Raw genomic sequence first — 22,417 nt, 5'->3', positions numbered from 1 at the left:
ACAGAGAGAGAGAGAGAGAGAGAGAGACAGAGAGAGACAGAGAGAGAGACAGACAAAGAGAGAGAGAGAGACAGAGACAGAGAGACAGAGAGAGAGAGAGAAAGAGAGACAGAGAAACAGAGAGAGAGGTAATACAGAAGAGAGGAAAAGAGAAACGAGCATCAGAAGAATTACTGTAATTAATAGTTTCATGTCCTGTTAATTTGTTCTTTATGTTTCAGAGCCACACCCACTTCAGCATTAGCACAGTCTACTTAGTGTCTAACTGTCGTTTTACCAGATTTGGGAGCAAATGCGTCCAGTTTTGCCCCTCCTAATTCTGTGTGTCCTAACAATAAGTAGACCAGAACCACCTCTGGATCTGTGTTAAACTGCCCGTTCTCGTTTTGAAACTCCCACCAGTGACCGGTCAAAGGTTGCCCGATCGTCATAAAGCAGGCAGGGTGAGATTCGCACACTCTGCTCGTGGCCTGTTTAACCTTTGTGCTTTTGATCAAAACGTTTTTTGGTGGTTTGTAGTGTTCTGGCCGGCACACTGATCATCAAAGGACAGCCCTGCTACTTTACTGTGAGCTGTGCAAGTGTGTTTAGATCAATAACACACTAACTGACGAATCTGCAGTGGCGCTGTTGTAAAGTCTCTATAATAACAATATCACATGTTTCATGTCGCAGTATCACTTATTACTGAATATTGATGCATCTGTACACGACACATTATAAAACAACACATCCCATAATAAGTCTGCACTTTATGGATCACACAGGTATGAAATTCAGAGATATGCATGTATTTCTGTCACTGCATGGTTTCGTTTTGTTTACAGTTGTGCAGTGAAGGTCTGTGCGTTTCTGTTTAGAGTGAAAACAGTGAGATCATTACCAGGTTTACAGACAGACGCCGTGATAATGAGGATAAAGTCGACTTCAGTTTCATTCAATATGTTTTATTCATCAAAAAAACTGTGACGTTCCGAGAGGAATCAATAACGGAGCCAGCCAGCGAAGCGCTATCGCTAACGAACAGACTGTGTTTCAGTGAGAGTTTGAGTCTATTTAACCGTTTGTATTGGGCTGCTGTAACGTCCACTACACTCATGTGCTAAGAAGCATGTTTTCCATGTGAGAATGTTATTGAGCGCACTAGCGCCTCTACTGTGAGCCACACCTTCCTGAGCCGATGGATTGTTTAGTGATTTCACTCTATTTATTCCAGTCTAATAAGTCTACGTTCCTCACATTTAGCCCAAAAGTGTTTGATCCCAGATGTTCTCGAGATGAAATCATGTCTGGCCTGAGACTAGGCTCATTATTTAGACTTGTCTTAGGGATTATCTGGGTCTGACTAAGGGACCAACCTGAATGTACTTCAAGACAAATCTAAACAGTACAGTTTATGTCAGCATGACATTTTACTTCTGACACAAAAAACACAAAAAGTCTTTTAAATGTTTCTGATCAATCTGGTAGTTTTCATGTCTTTATTGTTATTCTAAAATATGGAAAAATGAAGGGGAACCACTTAGGAGATCTAACTGATTGAGTAAGGTTAGTTGAACCTGTGCTTTCCATCAGCGCTGCTGCTGAGCTAGACGTGTTTTGGGATTTGCAGCTTATTTTGAGATGTTTGACATGGAGAAATGTCAGAAGCTTTGGAAAGGCAAAGTGTTTGAAAGCTGCAGGGCAAATAAATCCCTCTGTGTGGGTGAATATTCAACAGATCCTCAGAGCTGGAGACGCTGGAATTCAGGGATAAATGCCCCAGAGTGAGTTGATGCCTACCCACCCACCCCCACCCACCAGGCGCAGGTCGTCCCGAACCTGATGAGTGAAAACAGCATTTTCACCCATCAGGTCAGCTGCAGAGACTCTGAGGATCACAGTGGGGACTCACTTCATTATTTCAGAGCTCTGAAAATTCCAAACGTCACATTTCACCACACGGAACATTTCAACATGACCACCAGATTCCCATATTTGGGAAGAGATATAAACATGCAAAACATCCGATGACTATAACTCAGAGCTTGCGTCTTGTGCAGAGATACAGTGCATCAGGATGCAATGATGGATTATGTGGTTTATTGATTGGGATTCTCTGCCAGAGTGGACAGAGCTTCCTGCCCAGCGCCTGACCACATCTCACAGGGAGAGCCTCACAGGGAGAGCCAAATTCTCCTTTAAACAAGGAATCACTTTAATCCACCATTAACAACAGAACCACTACTGATGGAGTCTGACTTTAAGGAAGACTGACTTTAGTGGAGTCTGATTTTATTGAAGACTGACTTTAATGGAGTCTGATTTTAATGAAGTCTGACTTTAGTGGAGTCTGCTCTTAATGAAGTCTGACTAGTGGAGTCTGACTTTAATCAAGACTGACTTTAGGCTGATTTGAATGAAGACTGACTTTAGTGGAGTCTTACTTTAATGAAGTCTGACTTTAGTGGAGTCTGACTTTAATGAAGTCTGACTTTAGTGGAGTATAACTTTAATCAAGACTGACTTTAGGCTGATTTTAATGAAGTCTGACTTTAGTCGAGTCTGACTTTAATCAAGACTGACTTTAGGCTGATTTTAATGAAGTCTGACTTTAGTCTGATTTTAATGGAACATCATACGTTCCTTCTTGTTTGGAAGAACTCGTTTATAAAACACTGTATTGAAAAGTGCAGCAGCAGCTCTCAGCAGGAGCGTCGTTTCAGCACAGAGATCATCAATGATCTTAGTAATGAACACACAGAGCCGAGCAACGACCGTCAGAGTCTTCAGTCTCGGATGGTGGAATTGTAACAAAAAAGAACCAGAACAGAAATGAGTAGTTATATATACGATGATAATTATCAACCGCAAAACTTCACATACTACTGTTTTTAAGAGAGTGACGTTTTTCTGACTGCCTGTAACTCAGATGTAGTTTTTGGAAGATTGTGTGTAAAACTGTTTCAGTGCTTCATTATCTGTGAAAATTTGAGTGTCTGTGACATAAACCATATGGAAAAAATATACTACAAATGTATTTATGAAATATATTGTTGCAATGTTTGAAAATGGATAAAAATGCGTTTGTTAAATGTATGTTTAATGTATTTATCAGGTTGAGTGATTATCTGTGTGGATTTGAGTGTAATGAAGGTTCCAGATGTAGCTAAACGTACTGACTGTGATCTGCACTGTGCTTTACATTAACCACGTACATCTGCAATCAGACTCTCACACACAATGTACTTCACATAAACAAGATATCAGATCAGACCTGCATTTCACAGAGTATCAATACCTACAGACCTCGCTTCTGCCCTGTTAATGTACCATTGGATCAGATTTAAAATGAAGAGACTGGAAAACAAACTCATTTCTAAAGGAATCAGACAGTGAAGAGCATCAGACGGGATTCTGGAGATGTTCCTACACTTTCAGATGGGTTTATAAACACATTCACACAATTATTTCTGTCTGTATTAATATTTCACCACACAGTTTAAAATAAAAGTAGTTTAAAAATATATTTGATTAATAAGGCAAAATATTCTGAAACACAGTTTAATGTTTTATAATGTATTTCAGCCTCAACTGCAGAGTGTTTGAAATGAATTTATAATATATAAAAATATATATCCATATATTTTTTCCATATGGGAAAGTGCAGAAAAATAAACTCTCTCTCTCTATATATATATATATATATATATATATACTTACATATATATAGTACATACGATATTTTGTTCTCATCTTGCTTTGTTTATACTCATTTTACAGGAAGTAAAGTTCTCTAGTGTAAATGTAGTGCAAAAACATCTGATATAAACACTCAGAACTATATGTTCTGTTATCGCTCTAGATTATTTACAGGTTCTCTCTGCAGGCACACTGGCCATCAAACGCTTGGGATGTCCAGCTTTTCACAATGAAAATACAAACAACATTCTCTTCATCAGTTTTACAATTTCTGACTTTATGAAAGTTGTAAGGCCTAATGGAGTTTATTCAGAGGAAACCAGCATCACATTAATAAATGTTTGGACCAATAACAGTGACGGGTGTCTGAAGCGCCTTGGAGTTTCAATATGAGCTTTAATAAGAGCTTAACAAAAGAAAATCATTAATATCTAGAGCAAACCTGCTGTTTATGATCATCAAGCTGAAGATAAACAAACACAGAGCTGATCACTGAAAGAACGAGCGCAAAAAAGAGCAGCGCCCAACATACAGCCTAACTATAAATTTCATCACTAGTTTACCTGGTTACAGTATGAAATAACAGAGATGAAATCTGATCAGGTCAGTTCACCCTCACACTGCTCAGCTGATGAGCTCCACTAAACCTCATAAAGCGTCTGATTTGAGCAGAAGTTTCCAGACGGTTTCCAGAATGCACTGCGTCTCAACATCTGCTCTGACTGTTTACTATCCAAAAGGCACCGGATTTAATAATGCTTCCCAAATTTGGCATGAATGTGTGGAAAATAGCACGGTTCACAGCTGTTACTGAGCCTCTGTGAAAAATCATTAGAGAGGATCGTTGAGCTCGTCCAGAAAAACTGACCACAGTCTGATCTCTAAAATTCACTTCCATTCAAATGTATTATAATGCCCTGCCTGTCTGAAGCCCCGCGCCCTCTCATTAGCCCCAGCTGTTTCGTTTTGCACGTTCTCGTCTAGGGGCAGGGGGCCCCGGTTCTTGTTGAGATAGAGGGGAAGGTGAAGTGTGGGGGCTATGTCACCCTCCAAAAGGAGGTTTTTCAGACACTCCAAACAAAAAGATATGAGGAAAAAAGAAAACCTGGCAAGTTGGAGCACAGGAGACCAAAGAAACCCACAAATGTGGGAATTGCCCCCTTTGAAAAATGACAATAACCACTGTTTTATCTTTGTTTGATGTGGTTTCAGTGCATTATGATCGTTTTTCTTCATAACAAGCTTAAAACATCGCTAGCAGTGCTAACGTCTCTGTAGCTAAATTTCCAGTTCCACCTTAAATGGTTTCAGTTGCATTCTGATGCCTCAGGCATCAGAACTGCTGCTCCATTTAAGGTGGAATGGGAAAATTCAAACAAGAATCTAGGGAATATCTGAATTCAGCTTCATATCACTGAAGAATTAGGGGTGGGTGATAATAAATAATTGCCCCCCTCATTGAAGGGATACGATGCCCTAAATGCAACTAAAGCCCAGCAGTGAGGAGCTGAACTCTCCCCTCCTCTGCTGTCACTGCAGACGGGCAGGGTCGCCTACAGAGCAGCACTAGTAGCTGTTAATGAAGTGATGTTCTTTATTGCTTATTTGAGGGTCCCATTTCAGAGGAAGATCTCAACCACTGGCCTGTAGCTCAGTTCTAAGGGTCAACGCTGGAAAACAAGGAGTAGAGGTAAAAAGAGGAAACGGGCCGTAGTCTGTTCCTTGCTTGGCGTTGTTTGTAGTGTGTTTCCCTTGTGTGTATGTTGTTCTCTGTGCTTTGCTTTTGGTGGCTCTTTTCATTTCTTTAGTACGTTCCTCATTTCTTTGTGGGCTTTTCTGTGCTCATTCTTCATAGACAACAAATCTGCTGGCTCGTTCTTCCATCCTGCCTTCTCGTCTGCTTCGGCTTCCAACAAGTCACGTGTATTTGTGCAGCGCTTTTTACTCCAGACTGAGCAGCTTTACAAAAACTCAAGTCTGAGACCCAAACAAAACGTGTCAAAAGAACAACATCAGACTTCACCCTCCTCTGGTCCACACCAGAATCCAAAACAATAACAACCAGAGTGTCACGCCTGCTACCAATCCGCATATGCTTCAGGACTACAATTCCCAGAATTCGTTGCGGGCTTGTGAGAAGGAGCTGTTTCCTTCCCTGTTTTCTGACTCGGACACCATTTAACAAGATCCTTTGCGAGATCACATGACCCAGCACACAACACCGTCGACCTACCAGCGATCCAGATCACCTGAATACTGATTCCTCACAGCTGTGTAGTATGGTCATGTGATAGTTTAGGATAAATATAAACCCGGGCTTTAGTTCAGATCATTGCAAAGTATTGTATTGGTGTTTTTTTTTGTTTGTTTTTTTTTTGGAGACTTACTGAGCGTTCTTTCCTGTGTGTATTATCTTCATGTATGACTTCCTACCTGTGATTTCTCTTGACCCTGTTTCTGGACTTCCCTTTTAGTACCCACGCCTGTTTTGTTCGTTCCTTTGGTTTTTTGACTCTGCCTGTTTTGTGGATTTTGCCTTGCCTTGCCTTTTCCTGTTATTTTTGTCTTGGTTATTGTATGGATTGTCCTGGACCTGACCAATGCCTGCTTTTTGACTTCTCTCTGCCTGTCTCCAAGTAAAACTTCACTCTTGTTTTTGAACCGCGAGCATCTGCTTTCTGATCACACGTCACACAGAGTTAAATTTTTATTTTCATTTTAATGTTTCTTCTCTTTTAAATTGTTTTAAATTGTTTTGTCTGTTGTTTTAAACATGATTTTAATCTCTAGTCTCTTTTAATTTGATATGTTGTTCTGAAATTATAATGTGAATTATTTTTGTATTTCATCATTTGTGAAGCACTTTGAATGACCGCAGTGAATGAAAGGTGCTCTATACATAAACCTGCTTGGCCTTCTGAGAGATATGAATGAAGAAATGAGTCTAGTGAGGCTAATCAATAGTCAATAAACTATCATTCTGACCACCACCAAATATCATGACCACCACCAAATCACCATCAGATCACTAGATCACTACCACCTCACCATCAGATCACCACCAGAAATACAAACAGGACACAGTTTAATTAAGACAGCTGCACTCTTCACAAAACCAGTCACCTTACATAGCACCAAACCTTCCACTCAGAGCACCACACAGAGCACCCCGTGCCACTCAGAGCACCACACAGAGCACCCCGCGCCACTCAGAGCACCACACAGAGCATCCCGCACCACTCAGAGCACCACACAGAGCACCCCACGCCACTCAGAGCACCACACAGAGCACCCCGCACCACTCATTGCACCACTCAGTGAATCACACAGAGCACCCCGTGCCACTCAGAGCACCACACAGAGCACCCCGCGCCACTCAGAGCACCACACAGAGCATCCCGTCCCACTCAGAGCACCACACAGAGCACCCCACACCACTCAGAGGACCACACAGTGCACCCCGCACCACTCACAGGACCACACAGAGCTCCCTGCACCACTCAGAGCACCACTCAGAGCACCCTGCACCACTCAGAGCACCACACAGCACTGCTCAGGAAGTTTCCTTTATCTTCATTGTTTATCATTGTTTAATTCTTTTTAATACTAGTGAAGACATAAAAACAAGGGATGCACTGAAACAGTTCTGTAATGAAGCATCACAATCTAACAATTTCACAAATAATTATAATGACAATGAAGATTAGTAGGACTCCAACCCTGATTTATATAATTGATTCATTGGTTCATTGCTGTCATTAACCTGGAAAAGTGCAGCTGGCGCTCTGTCCATTGCTAAATATTCCTCATTTCACACAATGTTTTTAATTTACCTTTTTTTGTGGACAAGTAAAAAAGCAGAGTAAAATACTGATTAACCTGTTAATATCTTTAAAAAGCTTAAGGTAAAGTCCAGGATCCCAGATGCACTTTTTGAATATTAATTGTTTATAGAACATAAAGTGTGTGTAAAGTTCATGTAAAGTTACATGTAAAGTTCACTGTATTTTTAGAAGTCTGGCTCACATTTGATGACATACAGCAACTCTGGCAGCATTGAAGGCTCCACCAATCGGCCGAAATACAATGTAGAGGGAACACTGAACTAGCCAAACGTTTTCCCCACCTGAACACGCATTATCTCCCTGCCAGAGTGCACCAATCAGGGTCAAACCGGTGAAAGAGGGAAAGGTCAGAGGTTGTGTGCAGGCCCAGGTGGAGTTTTTTCAGCTAATGCCACGTAGCTGCCACTGCGCTAAACTACAATATAGCTTTTGTGCGTGTTTTCGCGGTGGAGGCTGTGGCCAAACCAGCTGAGGTCAGCCAAAAAACAAAACCACAAACGTGCTGCTCTGATCCACTAACGAGGCTAACAAAGGCTCAGGCCCGGCCTGGAATGCGCAGTGACCCCCCCACCACCCCCAACATGCACAAACGGCCAGCATGCTGGGACAGAAACACTTACGTCCTCGTCCTTCTCCAGCTCCAGCCCCATCTCCCTCAGGTTTCCCTCGAACTCCTCACGGCGGAAGCGTTTGTCGTCCTCGTGGTGGTCAGCACTGGTTTCCTGCGGGCCCGGCTCAGGGTCCGGCTTGGCGGAGCGCGCTTGGGGGCGCGTGCGCCGCAGGCTGCGGGTCAGGGCGTTGTCGGTGAAGCGTGAGGAGTGCCTGCGGGCACGAGAGCTGCTGGGCTTCTTTACCTGGTAGGTCAGAACGTAATCCACTCTGCGCTCGCCATCCTGGAAATACAGGCCGTGCCGGCATTGAGCCGTCTCCTCCGGAGTCAGACAGTTCAGCAGCTGGGGAGAGTGGGGAGGGTCCAGCATTAGACACACCAGGGGCAACACACGTGTGTATGTGTACGTATGTGTTTGTATGCATGCAGGTGGGATGTGGTTACTGCAGACAGAGCAGCAGCCTCTTCTTAAAACTTTCATCTGTGGAGTCATTTGAATAACAGCTTACCTTCAGCCCAGCATACAGACACGGACTCACCCAGAGGTGCACATTTATCATAAACAGCGCAATATAGCCTGCACTGCGCGTCTGCTAGTGCCACACTGCCACTCAAGTTTATCAGTTCAAACTAAAGTGGAGCTAAAATCAGTAGCAGCAGCTTAAAGCCTGAATTGTGTCCATACTTTTGTTCACACTTCTATATAACAGCATGTAACATGACATAAGGAAGTCTATTTAAAATTTCTTTGTTGAGTATTTTTATTGGAATTTCCCGTACCGCCTTAAATGAAGGACCGGAAGGTAACTGCTGCACCTTTTAAAGTGGATAAAAAGTTGTGGGTAAATTGGAAGAAAGCTTGCAAAAGCACATCTGTGATGATTTAAGCATGCAGTTAGCACCATGCTAACTGGTGGGGTACAGGCTTCCATTACCTGTTAGCTGCATTAGCCTCGTAGCCCAAGTGCTAAAACATCATACAGTAAAAACATGCTTGGGGTAAAAATGGATTAAATTAGATGTTGTTGACCAAAGCTGGTGCAAGGAAATGAAACCTAAATGGAGAAATATGTCAGCAATATTATTATACACATAATTCTGCTCTGAATAAATAACCCAACCAGCCAAGTTCAGTACAAACTGCAGTCCGGGCTCACATACCTCACACTGCATAACTGAATTATCAGCAGTGAAAATATTTTCAAACTCCCTGCAAAGCAGCATGAGTATCTGGACAGTACTGACCCGACAGATCAGCTGACCTTACTGATCGGTTGACCTCACAGGTCAGCAATTTTATAAACACAGACACACAAAACCAAATATATTCAGTTTCACTCTCTAAATACTAATGTCTTATGAAGTGGTGGAATAAGTGACTCTGCCGGACGACGTCAGAGAGTGAAAGATAATATGATACAGACAGAGAGAGAGAGGGAGAGCGAGAGAGAGAGAAAGAGATAGAGAGTGGGAGAGAGGGAGGGAGAGAGAGGGAGAGAGAGAGAGAGAGAGAGAGCGAGAAAGAAAGAGTGGGAGAAAGGGAGAGAGGAGGGAGAGAGAAAGAGAGTGAGAGACAGTGAGAGAGAGAGTGGGAGAGAGAAAGGGAGAGAGAGAGAGAGAGAGAGAGAGAGAGAGAGAGTGGGAGAAAAGGAGAGAGAGAGAGAAAGAGAGAGTGGGAGAGAGGGAGGGAGAGAGAAAGAGAGAGAGAGACAGTGAGAGAGAGAGTGTTGGAGAGGAAGGGAGAGAGAGAGAGAGAGAGAGAGAGAGAGGGAGAAAGGGAGAGAGAAAGAGAGAGAGAGTGGGGGAGAGAAAGAGAAAGAATGGGAGAGAGAGAGACAGGGAGAGAGAGAGCAGGGGACAGAAAGAGAAAGGGAGGGAAAGAGAGAAAGAGAGAGTGGGAGAGAGGGAGGGAGAGAGAAGGTAGGGACAGAGAAAGAGTGAGAGTGAGAGAGAGTGGGAGAGAGACAGATAGAGAGATAGAGAGAGAGAGAGAGACAGGGAGAGAGTGGGGGACAGAGAGAGACAGGGAGAGAGAGAAACAGGGAGGGGGAGAGAGAGAAAGAGAAGGAGTGGGAGAGAGAGAGAGAGAGAGAGAGAGAGAGAGAGAGAGATAGGGAGAGAGAGAGAGAGAGAGAGAGTGGGGGAGAGTGAGAGACAGGGAGAGAGACGGTGTCTGAGATGTAGTCAGAGAGATTCAGAGCGGTTTGGTGTGAAATGGTTCAGATGTCTTTACAGTGGTGGTGATGGGAACCAGGCGTCGCCATGACTACAACACAGATATAGACATTTTATTTACCATCCAGGACCACCAGAGAACCTACATGAGTCTTCTGACTTCATATGGAATGTTGATGATGGAAAATAGTGGAAAATCTGGAATAATAAGTTTTCTTTTGTTAACTTGGGAGAAAAAAAACTAAATCTAAAGCAAGGACTGAAATATATAATCAATCTCACCGTCTTATTTTTTTGTCATTGCTGCTTCTGCTTTGAAATGTAAAAAACAAATGTTTTTTAAAGTTTTCTTTGGGGACTATTTTGCCGCACAGCGCCCTGCATGTATCCCTCCACCATGAATGGAGTTTAAGTTCTCTAAACTATCATAAAACAGCATCTCAGTCATCAGGCAGTGAATTCAGAACCATTTCATGTAGGAACTTTCTGTGAGGAACTTTTAGAGATGGACATGACACTATTTACATCTTTACCTCTTAATTATGCAGACATTCTGGAAAGTCAGTGGACTTCTGTAAGTTTTGCATAAATTCTTAATGTAAATGTTTAATGCAAAAGATTAAATCTAAAAGGTTAGAGCAGCAGCTGTTTTATCATCATTCACACTTTAAGACAAGACTTTAAAGGTAAAATGTGAAACAGAACTAAATGAGCTTAATTATGGATCAATGACTCATTCAATTATAATTAGCTATTTATAGCACACAAACTCCACTTAATTAACATGTAAAAATGAAAAATAATCTAGATCTTAATGGTCCTGAAGTCTAACGGTCAGTGTTACTCATTTAGACTGCTGTTTGAAAAATGGCTTCCTCATCAGGATCCGAACTTCTCAGTTAGACTACAAAGTCTAAACTCCACCCCTCTGCCACACAGCACCTCCATAACAGGACATGGCTCACTGTAGATCAACTTAACGCTCCCGCTTCAATGCTCGCGCTTAATGCTCCCGCTTCAACTCTCCTGCTTCAGCGCTCCCACTTAAATGCTTTCACTTCAACGCTTCATGCTTCAGATTTAAGTGTCCAGCTTCAACTCTCCCACTTCAACACTCCCGCTTAAAGCTCCAGCCAAACACTCCAGCTTAACGCTCCCACTTGAACTCTCCCACTTAATGCTCCACTTAAATGCTCCCACTTTAACTCTTCCTTTTTCATGCTCCAGATTTTAGTGTCCAGCTTCAGCTCTCCCGTTTTGATGCTCCCACTTCAACGCTCACACTTAACAATCCAGCTTAACGCTCCAGCATCAAAACTCCTATTTTAATTCATCCACTTTAATGTTCCTGCTTCAGCTCTATTTTAACTCTAACCTCAGCTCGCCCACTTTAACTCTCCCGACACACCTCCCACGCTTCAACTCTCCTGCTGTAACTCACACACTTCAACTCTCCTGCTTCAACTCTCCTGCTGTAACTCCTTTGCTTCAACTCTCCTGCTGTAACTCTCCTGCTGTAACTCCCCTGCTTTAACTCTCCTGCTGTAACTCACCCGCTTCAACTCTCCTGCTGTAACTCCCCCACTTCAACTCTCCTGCTGTAACTCTCCTGCTTCAACTCTCCTGCTGTAACTCCCCTGCTGTAACTCCCCTGCTTCAACTCTCCTGCTGTAACTCACCCACTTCAACTCTCCTGCTGTAACTCACCCGCTTCAACTCTCCTGCTGTAACTCCCCCACTTCAACTCTCCTGCTGTAACTCTCCTGCTTCAACTCTCCTGCTGTAACTCCCCTGCTTCAACTCTCCTGCTGTAACTCCCCCACTTCAACTCTCCTGCTGTAACTCTCCTGCTTCAACTCTCCTGCTGTAACTCTCCTGCTTCAACTCTCCTGCTGTAACTCACCCGCTTCAACTCTCCTGCTGTAACTCCCCCACTTCAACTCTCCTGCTGTAACTCTCCTGCTTCAACTCTCCTGCTGTAACTCCCCTGCTTCAACTCTCCTGCTGTAACTCACCCGCTTCAACTCTCCTGCTGTAACTCTCCTGCTGTAACTCCCCCGCTTCAGCTCTCCTGCTGTAACTTACCCACTTCAACTCTCTTGCTGTAACTCCCCCGCTTCAACTCTCCTGCTGTAACTCACCCGCATCAACTCTCTTGCTGTAACTCTCCTGCTGTAACTCCCCCACTTCAACTCTCCTGCTGTAACTTACTCACTTCAACTCTCCTGCTGTAACTCTCCTGCTTCAACTCTCCTGCTGTAACTCCCCTGCTGTAACTCCCCTGCTGTAACTCGCCTGCTTCAACTCTCCTGCTGTAACTCACCCACTTCAACTCTCCTGCTGTAACTCCCCCGCTTCAACTCTCCTGCTGTAACTCCCCCTCTTCAACTTTCCCGCGGTAACTCACCCGCTTCAACTCTCCTGCTGTAACTCTCCTGCTGTAACTCCCCCGCTTCAACTCTCCTGCTGTAACTTACCCACTTCAACTCTCTTGCTGTAACTCCCCCACTTCAACTCTCCTGCTGTAACTCTCCTGCTTCAACTCTCCTGCTGTAACTCCCCTGCTGTAACTCCCCTGCTGTAACTCTCCTGCTGTAACTCCCCTGCTGTAACTCCCCTGCTGTAACTCCCCTGCTGTAACTCGCCTGCTTCAACTCTCCTGCTGTAACTCACCCACTTCAACTCTCCTGCTGTAACTCACCCACTTCAACTCTCCTGCTGTAACTCCCCCGCTTCAACTCTCCTGCTGTAACTCCCCTTCTTCAACTTTCCCGCGGTAACTCACCCGCTTCAACTCTCCTGCTGTAACTCTCCTGCTGTAACTCCCCCGCTTCAACTCTCCTGCTGTAACTTACCCACTTCAACTCTCTTGCTGTAACTCCCCCGCTTCAACTCTCCTGCTGTAACTCACCTGCTCTAAGCTCCACTTTAATTTACTGCAACAGATATTTTTATAGTTCACATACTGTTTCCTTTATTAAGATACCCTTATAAGTCCCACAACAGGGAAATTTCACCTCTGCATTTAACTCATCAATACAGTGAAACGCCACAAACACACCAGTGAACACACACACACACTAGGGGGCAGTAAGTACACTTACCCGGAGCAGTGGACAGCCCCACTGGCACCCAGGGTGCAGTTGGGGGTTAGTCACATACTGTCGGGGGACCAAACCGGCAACATTCCAGTCACAAGGCTGGTTCCCTAACCTCCAGCCCACGACTGCCCCATATTTTTAACAGACACTAATATATTCAGGCAGGAATGTGCTGATATAACATCTGTTATACTTTATTGATGCAGTACTTATCCAGCACAGCAGCGCCCCCTGGAGTGGAAGGTTGAGTGCCTCAATCAAGAGCACACCCAGAAGCCATTTAGACCTCTTCTGATCCCACTAAGGCTGTGAGTCAATCTCATGTAATATGTTGGAATTCTGGGTAGTTATCCAGTGTTTTTAAATCCAACGGTGAAACGTGTACATTTATAAATGTAGAAACTGGGATTAAATTTCTTGATTAGCGTTACAGAGAAATGTATCATTTATCAGAGGAGATTTACGAATGCAGTGAAGAAAATAAAATGATACTTTTACACAAAAGTACAGAAGCACATCATCAGTACATCATCAGATATGGGTTCTCATTATGGGTCTAATCTCAGTGATCCATGCTGATATTAGATTTATGGCATTTAGCTGATATGATTCTGGTTTCGTCATTCACCCCTAAACACCTAACGCACACATATCTAGCACACAGACCTGAACACCTGCTGCACGAGAACCACACGTTCTGGTCTCAGTTTCCTAAATGACTGGCTGATTATAAGAAAATGTACTCGCGCATCAAATGTCAGAGCAGCAGGTCGCATTTCAGAACTGATTTAACACTTGCGCTCTTCCTCTCGCGCTCTTCCTCTCGCGCTCAGTCTACTCGACAGATTCAGCACCAGCTGCTAAAGCTAAAGGTAAAAGCTAAAAGCTGCACTAACCTCTGTTAAAAAGTTCACAAGTTTCTCGGAGAATAAACAACAGAATAAACAGTAAAGTAATTAATCACTGAGTTCCAGCTGGACAAGAAATCTTTGATGACGCTACACTGTGACACTAATATTTTCAGAGGCATATTTCTGATGCCAAGACATTTTTAGTTTTTATTATTGTTTAAAAACCATAAAAACTAAATGAGCATTAAGTATTATTAAGCATTATTAATTATTATTCTGTAAACAAGCTTTCTGCCGTGTCATGTTTACAGTGTTTTTCTCTTTGGTTTGAACAAAACAGTCCAATCAGAGCAAACTCAGAATCAGAATCAGTAGCAGCACTCAGGAAGCTCAGTAACACTACCGATGCTGACTTATTAACTCTATTACATTCATTTATTAACATTATTAATGAATAGGCTTGTTAACTTTATCGGTGCTAACATTATTGCTAACTTCAAGATCCTAAAGGCCCTAAAAATGGGGCACTTACAATAATAATATTAGCCGCACTGCATAAGAACATCTGCTAATTACTATACATAGAAATATTAATATTATTGATGCTAACCTATTAGACTCATTAGCTTTATTGACACTAACTTATTAAACTTACTAATGAATGGGCTAATTAACATTATTAGTGCCAACCCCTTAACATTATTAATAACTTATAAACATTATTAATAACTTGTTAACATTATTAATTATAACATTATCATTATTTATAGATAAGGTTGTTTACTTAATGAGTGCTACTAATGCAAATTCTTTAGCTTTATTACTGCTAAATTAAATATCATCTGACTCCGTGATCCAGTGATATATTTGGAAATTATGATGATATTGAATTAAATGAACATGCCCCCCTCCACTATGACCTCACCATGACCTCTACAGAGTAATAAATAGCAGGTCTTGTGGTTTCTGAACAGAAGAGACGAACATGTGGCCAAGAAGGTATCAGACGAATTGAAGCTTTAGCAGAGGCGTCTAACGTCCCCATAACAGCCACGAACGAGCAGAATCAGCGCCGCACTCACGTGGAATTTGCCATGAAATATCACGTCCTTTAGGAAGTGTCTCTGAGGGGCGACTGGCTGCGGTGCTGGAGCCTCACTGCTAACGTTCTCTTCTCCAGCCATCGTCCATTCTCTCCCTCAGACACGCTTCAGCTCCGGCTATTAACCTCCCTCTCTCTCTCCCTCTCTCCCCATCTCTCTCTCCCTTTCTCTCCCCCTCTCGCTCCCCCCCCCTTTCCCCCCTCCCCCCCCCTCCCCCCCTCTCTCCCTCTCTCTCTATCTTTAGGGAGTGAAGCAGCAAGTAGTAGTTCTCCCAGCTGAAGCTGCCTGTTACTCGAGAAGTGCAAGAGATGCCAGGAGCTAATATTAGCCAAAACTATAAAGCCTCACACCAACTTCTTCAGAGAGGATCCTCTGCTTCTCTCATTACCCAGCAGCTTCTCACCACGTGTTCTACAAGCCTGTGGGGGCGTAAATCAGTTTGGGGTTTAAGCTGTGCTACAGCAGCTCTGCATGACCCAGGAGCACAAACGTGTTCCTCAGGCGGTTCTTCTCTGGCTAACGGCGCGTGGCAGAGAAGGCCGGAGCGCGGTGCCAAGGGGGAGACAGGATGCACCGAAGTCAAACAGTGGAGCCGGACGGAGCCGTAAAAAAAGCGTCTGTCTCGCTGTGAGAAGCAGCAGAACAGGTTGTTAGGATCATCTGTCACCATGAAAATACACAGAGTCAGATTAACACCGCGATACCATCTGTCTTCCCCCCCGCGCTCCAGCAGACCGTGAGCCGTCACTTCAGGAAGACAAGCACATTTACGAAACATCACATTCAGCACACGCTGCCAAACATCACCAATGACTGATCACCTCATTCTGCATCTCCTCCACTTCGCTGGCGAACAGCTCCTCCACACAACTGCTCATTACGCTACGCTAGCATTCCGTATGAGCTCGTATGAGCTTCAGGACAAAGATAGGCAAAAAAACAGAACGACATTCCTGATCAAACACACATCCACATATTGCTTACATTAACACACACTGGGCCTCGTTCACCAAACGTCCTTACAAAGAAATTCCTTCTTAATCCCACTTACACAGCTCTGACGAAGACTCTGACTCCCCAATTTTCTCTATGTGGGGTTTGTTCTCAGGTAAAAACAGAATCTACACACTCAGGAGCACAGAGGTGAGAACCGTTCTGCGCTTTAAGAACAAGAATCTGACGCAGACTTTTTCTTAGAACCTTTCAGAAGAACATACTTAAGACCAAACTCAGGAGGATGTTGGAGGATCAGGTCTGGTCTTTGTACTGTAAGTAAAGACTAGCACCGACCCCTCGTCCACTGTCACAGCGTCAGTGTTTACTCCCTGATTGGACACAGAGTTTAATCCACCAAGGATGGATTAAAAATGAAATGCAGTTCTCAGTATATGATCTAGAACCTGCTTATGGTTCTTATTCATGTCAGAGATGTAATAAGAACTCTGGGCTGAAGTTCCTCTGCTTTATGTGGAGCTGCGCGATATACTGTATTCATCATCATCATGATAAATTACTTTAAAATATGTCACAATAAGGTTTTTCTAGATGTCTTTACTGCTTAAAACACTTCCCAACCGCATGCTGGATCATAAAGAGGGAATCGTTAGTCGTGTTTAATTAGTTTCAGTGCAGTGTGTGAATTATTCGATATAAATTATTATTTTTATATTTTTTGATAGTATGTTTAAAATGTGTCCTTCTTTGTCCATCCGAACTTTCCAAATGTCAGAAAAATCATATCATGACATAATCGTGAAAACTTCGTATTGCGATTCTGAATTTTTACCACATCTCCTTGGGGAAAACATCACAAAATATCCCCAAATTCCACCATTCATGCCCACATTAGTCACTATTGCAAATTAACTTCAATATTTATTTAATGAAATTTAAACATTTACTGTATTTCATGTACATCATTCAAACAATCACTTCCTAAATCCACAGTAAAGTGTTATTAAATGATGTAAATCACAGCTGATCTGAGAACAGATAGCAGGCCTTTCAGAGCTTTCACAGCACAAGCTATTGCTAAAGATATCACCATCTATTATTATCTGAGATTATGTGAGATTATCTGAGATTATGTGAGATTATCTGACATTATCTGAGATTATGTGAGATTATCTGAGATTATATGAGATTATCTGAGATTATGTGAGATTATCGCAGTTCTCTTGCCTCTATATGGAACTACGCTACATTAGCTAGCTAGCATTAGCTACTCTGACTGATCTAATTTTACTAGGCCACAATAAATTAGCATGAGGTGAAGTTATTAATTAACGCTGTTTAATCAGGATATGCTTTATATGTTTGTTGACAGTAGCATATGGCTCAGTATATTTGTTCTAAATAAAACAACTTCTAAAACAACTAAATAAAAAAAACGTCATTAAACAGTTTTCCTCAGCTGTAGCAATTAGCAGTCAGCGGTTAGCGGTTAGCAGTTAGCAGTTAGTGGTTAGCGGTTAGTGGTTAGCAGTTAGCGTTTAGTGGTTAGCGAATCTCGCGCTGATCCGTTATTCTTCTGGTAAATATTGATTTTGAACTTGAGCACAGTTTTCTGGGTTTCCCAAATGGAAAGAAAATATATGGACATGTATTATTTAGATTTGAAATACACTCCAAACACTATAATGTATTTCAGGATATTTTACCATATTAACCAAATTTTAAATATTTGAAAAAGTGTGTAATATTTCCCCATATATTATAAAATACATGTATGCTTTAAATGTAGGTGGAAATATTAACTTAGACAGAAATAACTATGTAAAAGTGTTTAAAAACCCATCTGAAAGTGTAGGAACATCTCCAGAATCCCGTCTGATGCTCTTCACTGTCTGATTCCTTTAGAAATGAGTTTGTGTTCCAGTCTCGTCATTTTAAATCTGATCTAATGATCCTTTAACAGGGCAGAAGCGAGGGCTGTAGGTATTGATACTCTGTGAAATGCAGGTCTGATCTGATATCTTGTTTATATGAAGTACATAGTGTGTGAGAGTCTGATTGCAGACGTACGTGGTTAATGTAAAGCACAGTGCAGATCACAGTCAGTACGTTTAGCTACATCTGGAACCTTCATTGCACTCAAATCCACACAGACAATCACTCAACCTGATAAATACATTAAACATACATTTAACAAATTTATTCTTGTGCTGTTTTCATACACATATAATTGGTCAATATATTTGGAATATATTTTTCCACATAGTTTATGACTGAGGTCTCACGGGGGGAACCCCTCTCAGTCATCTGCTGTCATTCAAAACTCGTTTTTCTTCAGTTTTCTCTGCAGGAAGTGCCGTGAGAACAATGGGACACTTAGAGGAGAGAATATATTCCCACCGTCTCCACCGTTAATATTTCACTGTCAACGATGTAAAACTGCCGCAGTGCGACTTTCAGGACCTCACAGTCTAAACACACCAGTCGTGTGTGACATGAAATTCACACATAATAAATTCTCACGTTAAAGCGTTTAAAAAAACTACATGTGTTCCTCCACAGGTGGAATTCATGTGTATTTTCTGTAAGAGAAACTTCACACATTTTCCAAAATTCCCCCATAATTCAGCGAGTGAGGTGTAGTCAGAGAGGTTCAGAGCGGTTTGGTGTGAAATGGTTCAGATGTCTTTACAGTGGTGATGATAGGAACCAGGCGTCGCCATGACTACAACACAGATATAGACATTTTATTTACCATCCAGAACCACCAGAGAACCTACACGAGTCTTCTGAGTTTATATGGAATGTTGATGATGGAAAATAGTGGAAAATCTGGAATAATACGTTTTCTTTGGGGACTATTTTGCCTCACAGCGCCCTGCATGTATCCCTCCATGAATGGAGTTTAAGTTCTCTAAACTATCATAAAACAGCGTCTCAGTCATCAGGCAGTGAATTCAGAACCATTTCATGTAGGAACTTTCTGTGAGGAGCTTTTAGAGGGGGACGTCTGGTTCCTATCACCACCACTGTGAACAGTTCTGATTCAATAAGTTTATCTAGAACAGAGCGTTTCACACCAAACCACTCTGAATCGCTCGGAACCGCACTGAATAACTCTGAATGACTCAGAATGATGTTTACATTTGAACTCTTTAATTAAACAGAAAACTGAATTCTTTTTCAAACTCTGGGTGATGTTTCACTTCTCTGTCAAGATGTATTCAGTGGGGTGGGTAACAGTTTAAGTGTTTCTCAGACAGTCAGTGATCTCTCCATCATGGTTCACCTGAAGTTTTCAGGGAATGGACTGTCAAAGGCATCAGTGTTGGACACCAAGAGCTGTCAGTACTGTGTCATGGACATCAAAAGGACCTGAGGTCACTCTACTGACAGGTGACTGACCTGAGTCTCTTTTTTAAGTGTGGATGAAGAGGACTCTCTGCCTGCTGACAGATTCTGTCTCCACATCCTGGTGCCTCAGAGAAGCTGCAGAGAAACCCACCAGGGGGCAGCGAGAGACCCTTCAGCTATCCTGCCAATCAATCCAAATCTTCAGAGTGCTGGAGGAAGGAGTGGCGTCACAGCCTGGTTTTCATAAAGCATCTCCAACTGAAACAGCAGATCCAGAAACAGAGTTTCTACACTCCTCACCGTCTCTACACTGTCCCTCCCACGATCACAGAAACAGCACAGTGGAACATCTAGAGAACCTCAGTCAGAACCGTCTGACCAGTGACTCTTAGAACATTTCAGAACCACATGTTGGTCTACACTGTAAATGAAGGTTACTCTCAGAGGTCAAATAAAGGATGACTAATTATCATTGATCTTGCATGCGGGAGTGACTGCAGTAAAAAGTAGGACCACCTTAAAGTCCCAGCAGATACAACCAACAGCACTGTGAGGAGAACACACACTGACCCTGACCTGAGCCACCAAAACTCAACCATACTCTAATCTGACCTTCACTAACACTGACTTTTCTTCAGAGCAGTAAAAAGAACAGAAGGAAGAACTTTCATCAGTTTTTAAAAGAACAGTTCAAGTCCTCACAAGCCAGAAGTGGTTACAATGACATATTATGACATCTTTATAACTTTCATGATAAACAATAATATACACTAAAGAAAAGTCGTCCGCTCCATGTCTGACCATTTTGATTAAACTGTAAATACAGAAGTTCTCATTTATTTATGAATATATACTCAATGACATAAACTACCAGGCATGTATGAGGTTCATCACTGTTGGAACAAACGCTTGCATTTTTACAGGAGAAAGAAAAATCTTTCTGAAATTGTAATGTAAGTCAATATAACAAGATTTTATTCTGAGTAATTGTAGGTCATTTCTGTCCATTCATCATATTTTCACACAATGTAAAGAACAACTGGACAAAAATGAAAAGTGGTAAAAATAAAGATACACAGTTTTCGTGCAGCAGCACAAACATGCATATATAAACATAAACATTAGTTACGGCCATTGTTTACACTAAGCTGAGGGTGATAATGTACCATGTGATCTTCCTCGCTCTCTTCCCATTGGCTGAGTGAACAATATAATGTTGTCTATCCATCACTGCCCTGCCGTCCTCCTCATGGCCAGATTCACAAAAGCGTCTTATGAAAGAAAATCTTCTAAAATGTGGTTTTTAACTTCATTCTAAAGAAAAAAGTTCAGAAAAGCTATTCTTCAAAAAATTATATATATATACAAAAACTATTTACTTACAAATAATCCTAAGGACAACAAAACATAATATCTCAAAGAAATAATTAAGATTTTGGCATTCTTACAAACTTCTTTTTCTTACAAACGTTTTCGTGAATCTGGCCCAGATCACTGTAAGAGCTCAGACTGGACCATCTGGGACCGACTGAACTTGCTTTGAACTTGCTGAATCTGCTTTGTGATTCACCAGGAAGGTCATCGGCTGCTCACAGCAGTCATTAGTGACCTCCACGAAGCTCTAACAGTCCGGCCTCAGCTGTACAGCTAATTGTCAGGTGAGCATGTGTGTGTATGTGAGGGTCAAAAATCGCCCTCTAGTGGTCTGGAGGAATAAAACAAAACCTTTCACAGTTTTAAGTCAGAAAAACAGCTTAGAAAACAGAAACTCTGATAACAGAGCAGCGTTACAGAGGAAGGCTGCATTTCAGAAACAGTCTTCTCCAAAAATGTCACACATTACGTAACTGTGACAGGAAACATCCGGGCACCATTTATTTTTAGCTAAAGGATAAAAAATACACAGCGAGCAAACAAAACAGCAGAGGGCTTGTACACATGGAGCTTCTCCCAGTGGGAACCGTGTGTCAGTCTGCCCCGAGCAGGAAAACAGAGCAGAGTTCATTCCTCCCAGGGAACATAAGGATGTGGTCAAAGCCACCCGTCCAGAGAACCGCTGGAGAACCGCCTCCATTTCCTCGGCGCTAAACAAAACCACACCGTCTTCCACAGGAACAAGAAGATTACTGATAAAAACATGACGTTCATGAACACTTTATCTTCTGAACATGTTTGCTCATCATTCGATCACGAGTCCAGCAGTAAACGACACATAACGTCCACAGAACTAAAGCTCAGGCGCTGTTGAGGCCTTAGCGTTAGCATTAGCATTCTCAGCACTGCACCAGCATCTAACGGCGAATGTTCACCACAGACCAGAAGAGCTGCATTTGGGAAATGTACACACGTAAAAAGTTCTTCAAGGGTTCTTATTAAAGAAAATGGTTTCTTTAAAGAACCACGAACACTTAAAGAACCCTTTGAATATGAATAAAGGATGTTTCCCTGACTGATGGAGAACGTGCTTTAGATGGTTCTATACAGAACTTTTTTGAAAAGGATTCTATGTAGCACCAAAAAGTGTTCTTCTATTATTATTTGATATCGTGACAATATAAGAGGTCCTGTATAGAAACATTCAACATCAATCTGAGGAACCAATTTAAGATGCAAAGACCCCTTTAATCATGCAAATGGTTAAGTGTACCCAAGAACCCTTGACGAACCATCTTTTTAAAGTGTGTACACAGAACAAGAACATACAGCTCTGGAATATTTCTGCTGAACGCAGAGTGAGACGGCA

At 42.3% G+C, this 22,417-nt stretch overlaps 1 protein-coding gene across 10 annotated transcripts in view; it reads right to left on the bottom strand.

The window, feature by feature from the left end:
• Nucleotides 1–22,417, bottom strand: part of LOC108412580 (anoctamin-1) — a 93,055-nt gene that overhangs the window by 60,704 nt on the left and 9,934 nt on the right. For 8 of the 10 annotated variants that reach the window (XM_037540673.1, XM_037540674.1, XM_037540677.1 and 5 more), the window contains exon 3: nucleotides 8,147–8,479. In XM_037540673.1, coding sequence (XP_037396570.1) covers nucleotides 8,147–8,479 — 333 coding nt within the window. Of the gene's footprint in view, nucleotides 1–8,146; nucleotides 8,480–15,345; nucleotides 15,486–22,417 lie in introns of those variants that run through there. The other 2 variants (XM_037540675.1, XM_037540682.1) reach the window with 1 other exon arrangement.

The sequence above is a fragment of the Pygocentrus nattereri genome, chromosome 8, assembly GCF_015220715.1.
Source record: "Pygocentrus nattereri isolate fPygNat1 chromosome 8, fPygNat1.pri, whole genome shotgun sequence".
Taxonomy (NCBI): Eukaryota; Metazoa; Chordata; class Actinopteri; order Characiformes; family Serrasalmidae; genus Pygocentrus; species Pygocentrus nattereri.
The sequence above is the reverse complement of the archived record's forward strand: the minus strand, read 5'-3'. Positions and strand labels throughout refer to the sequence as shown.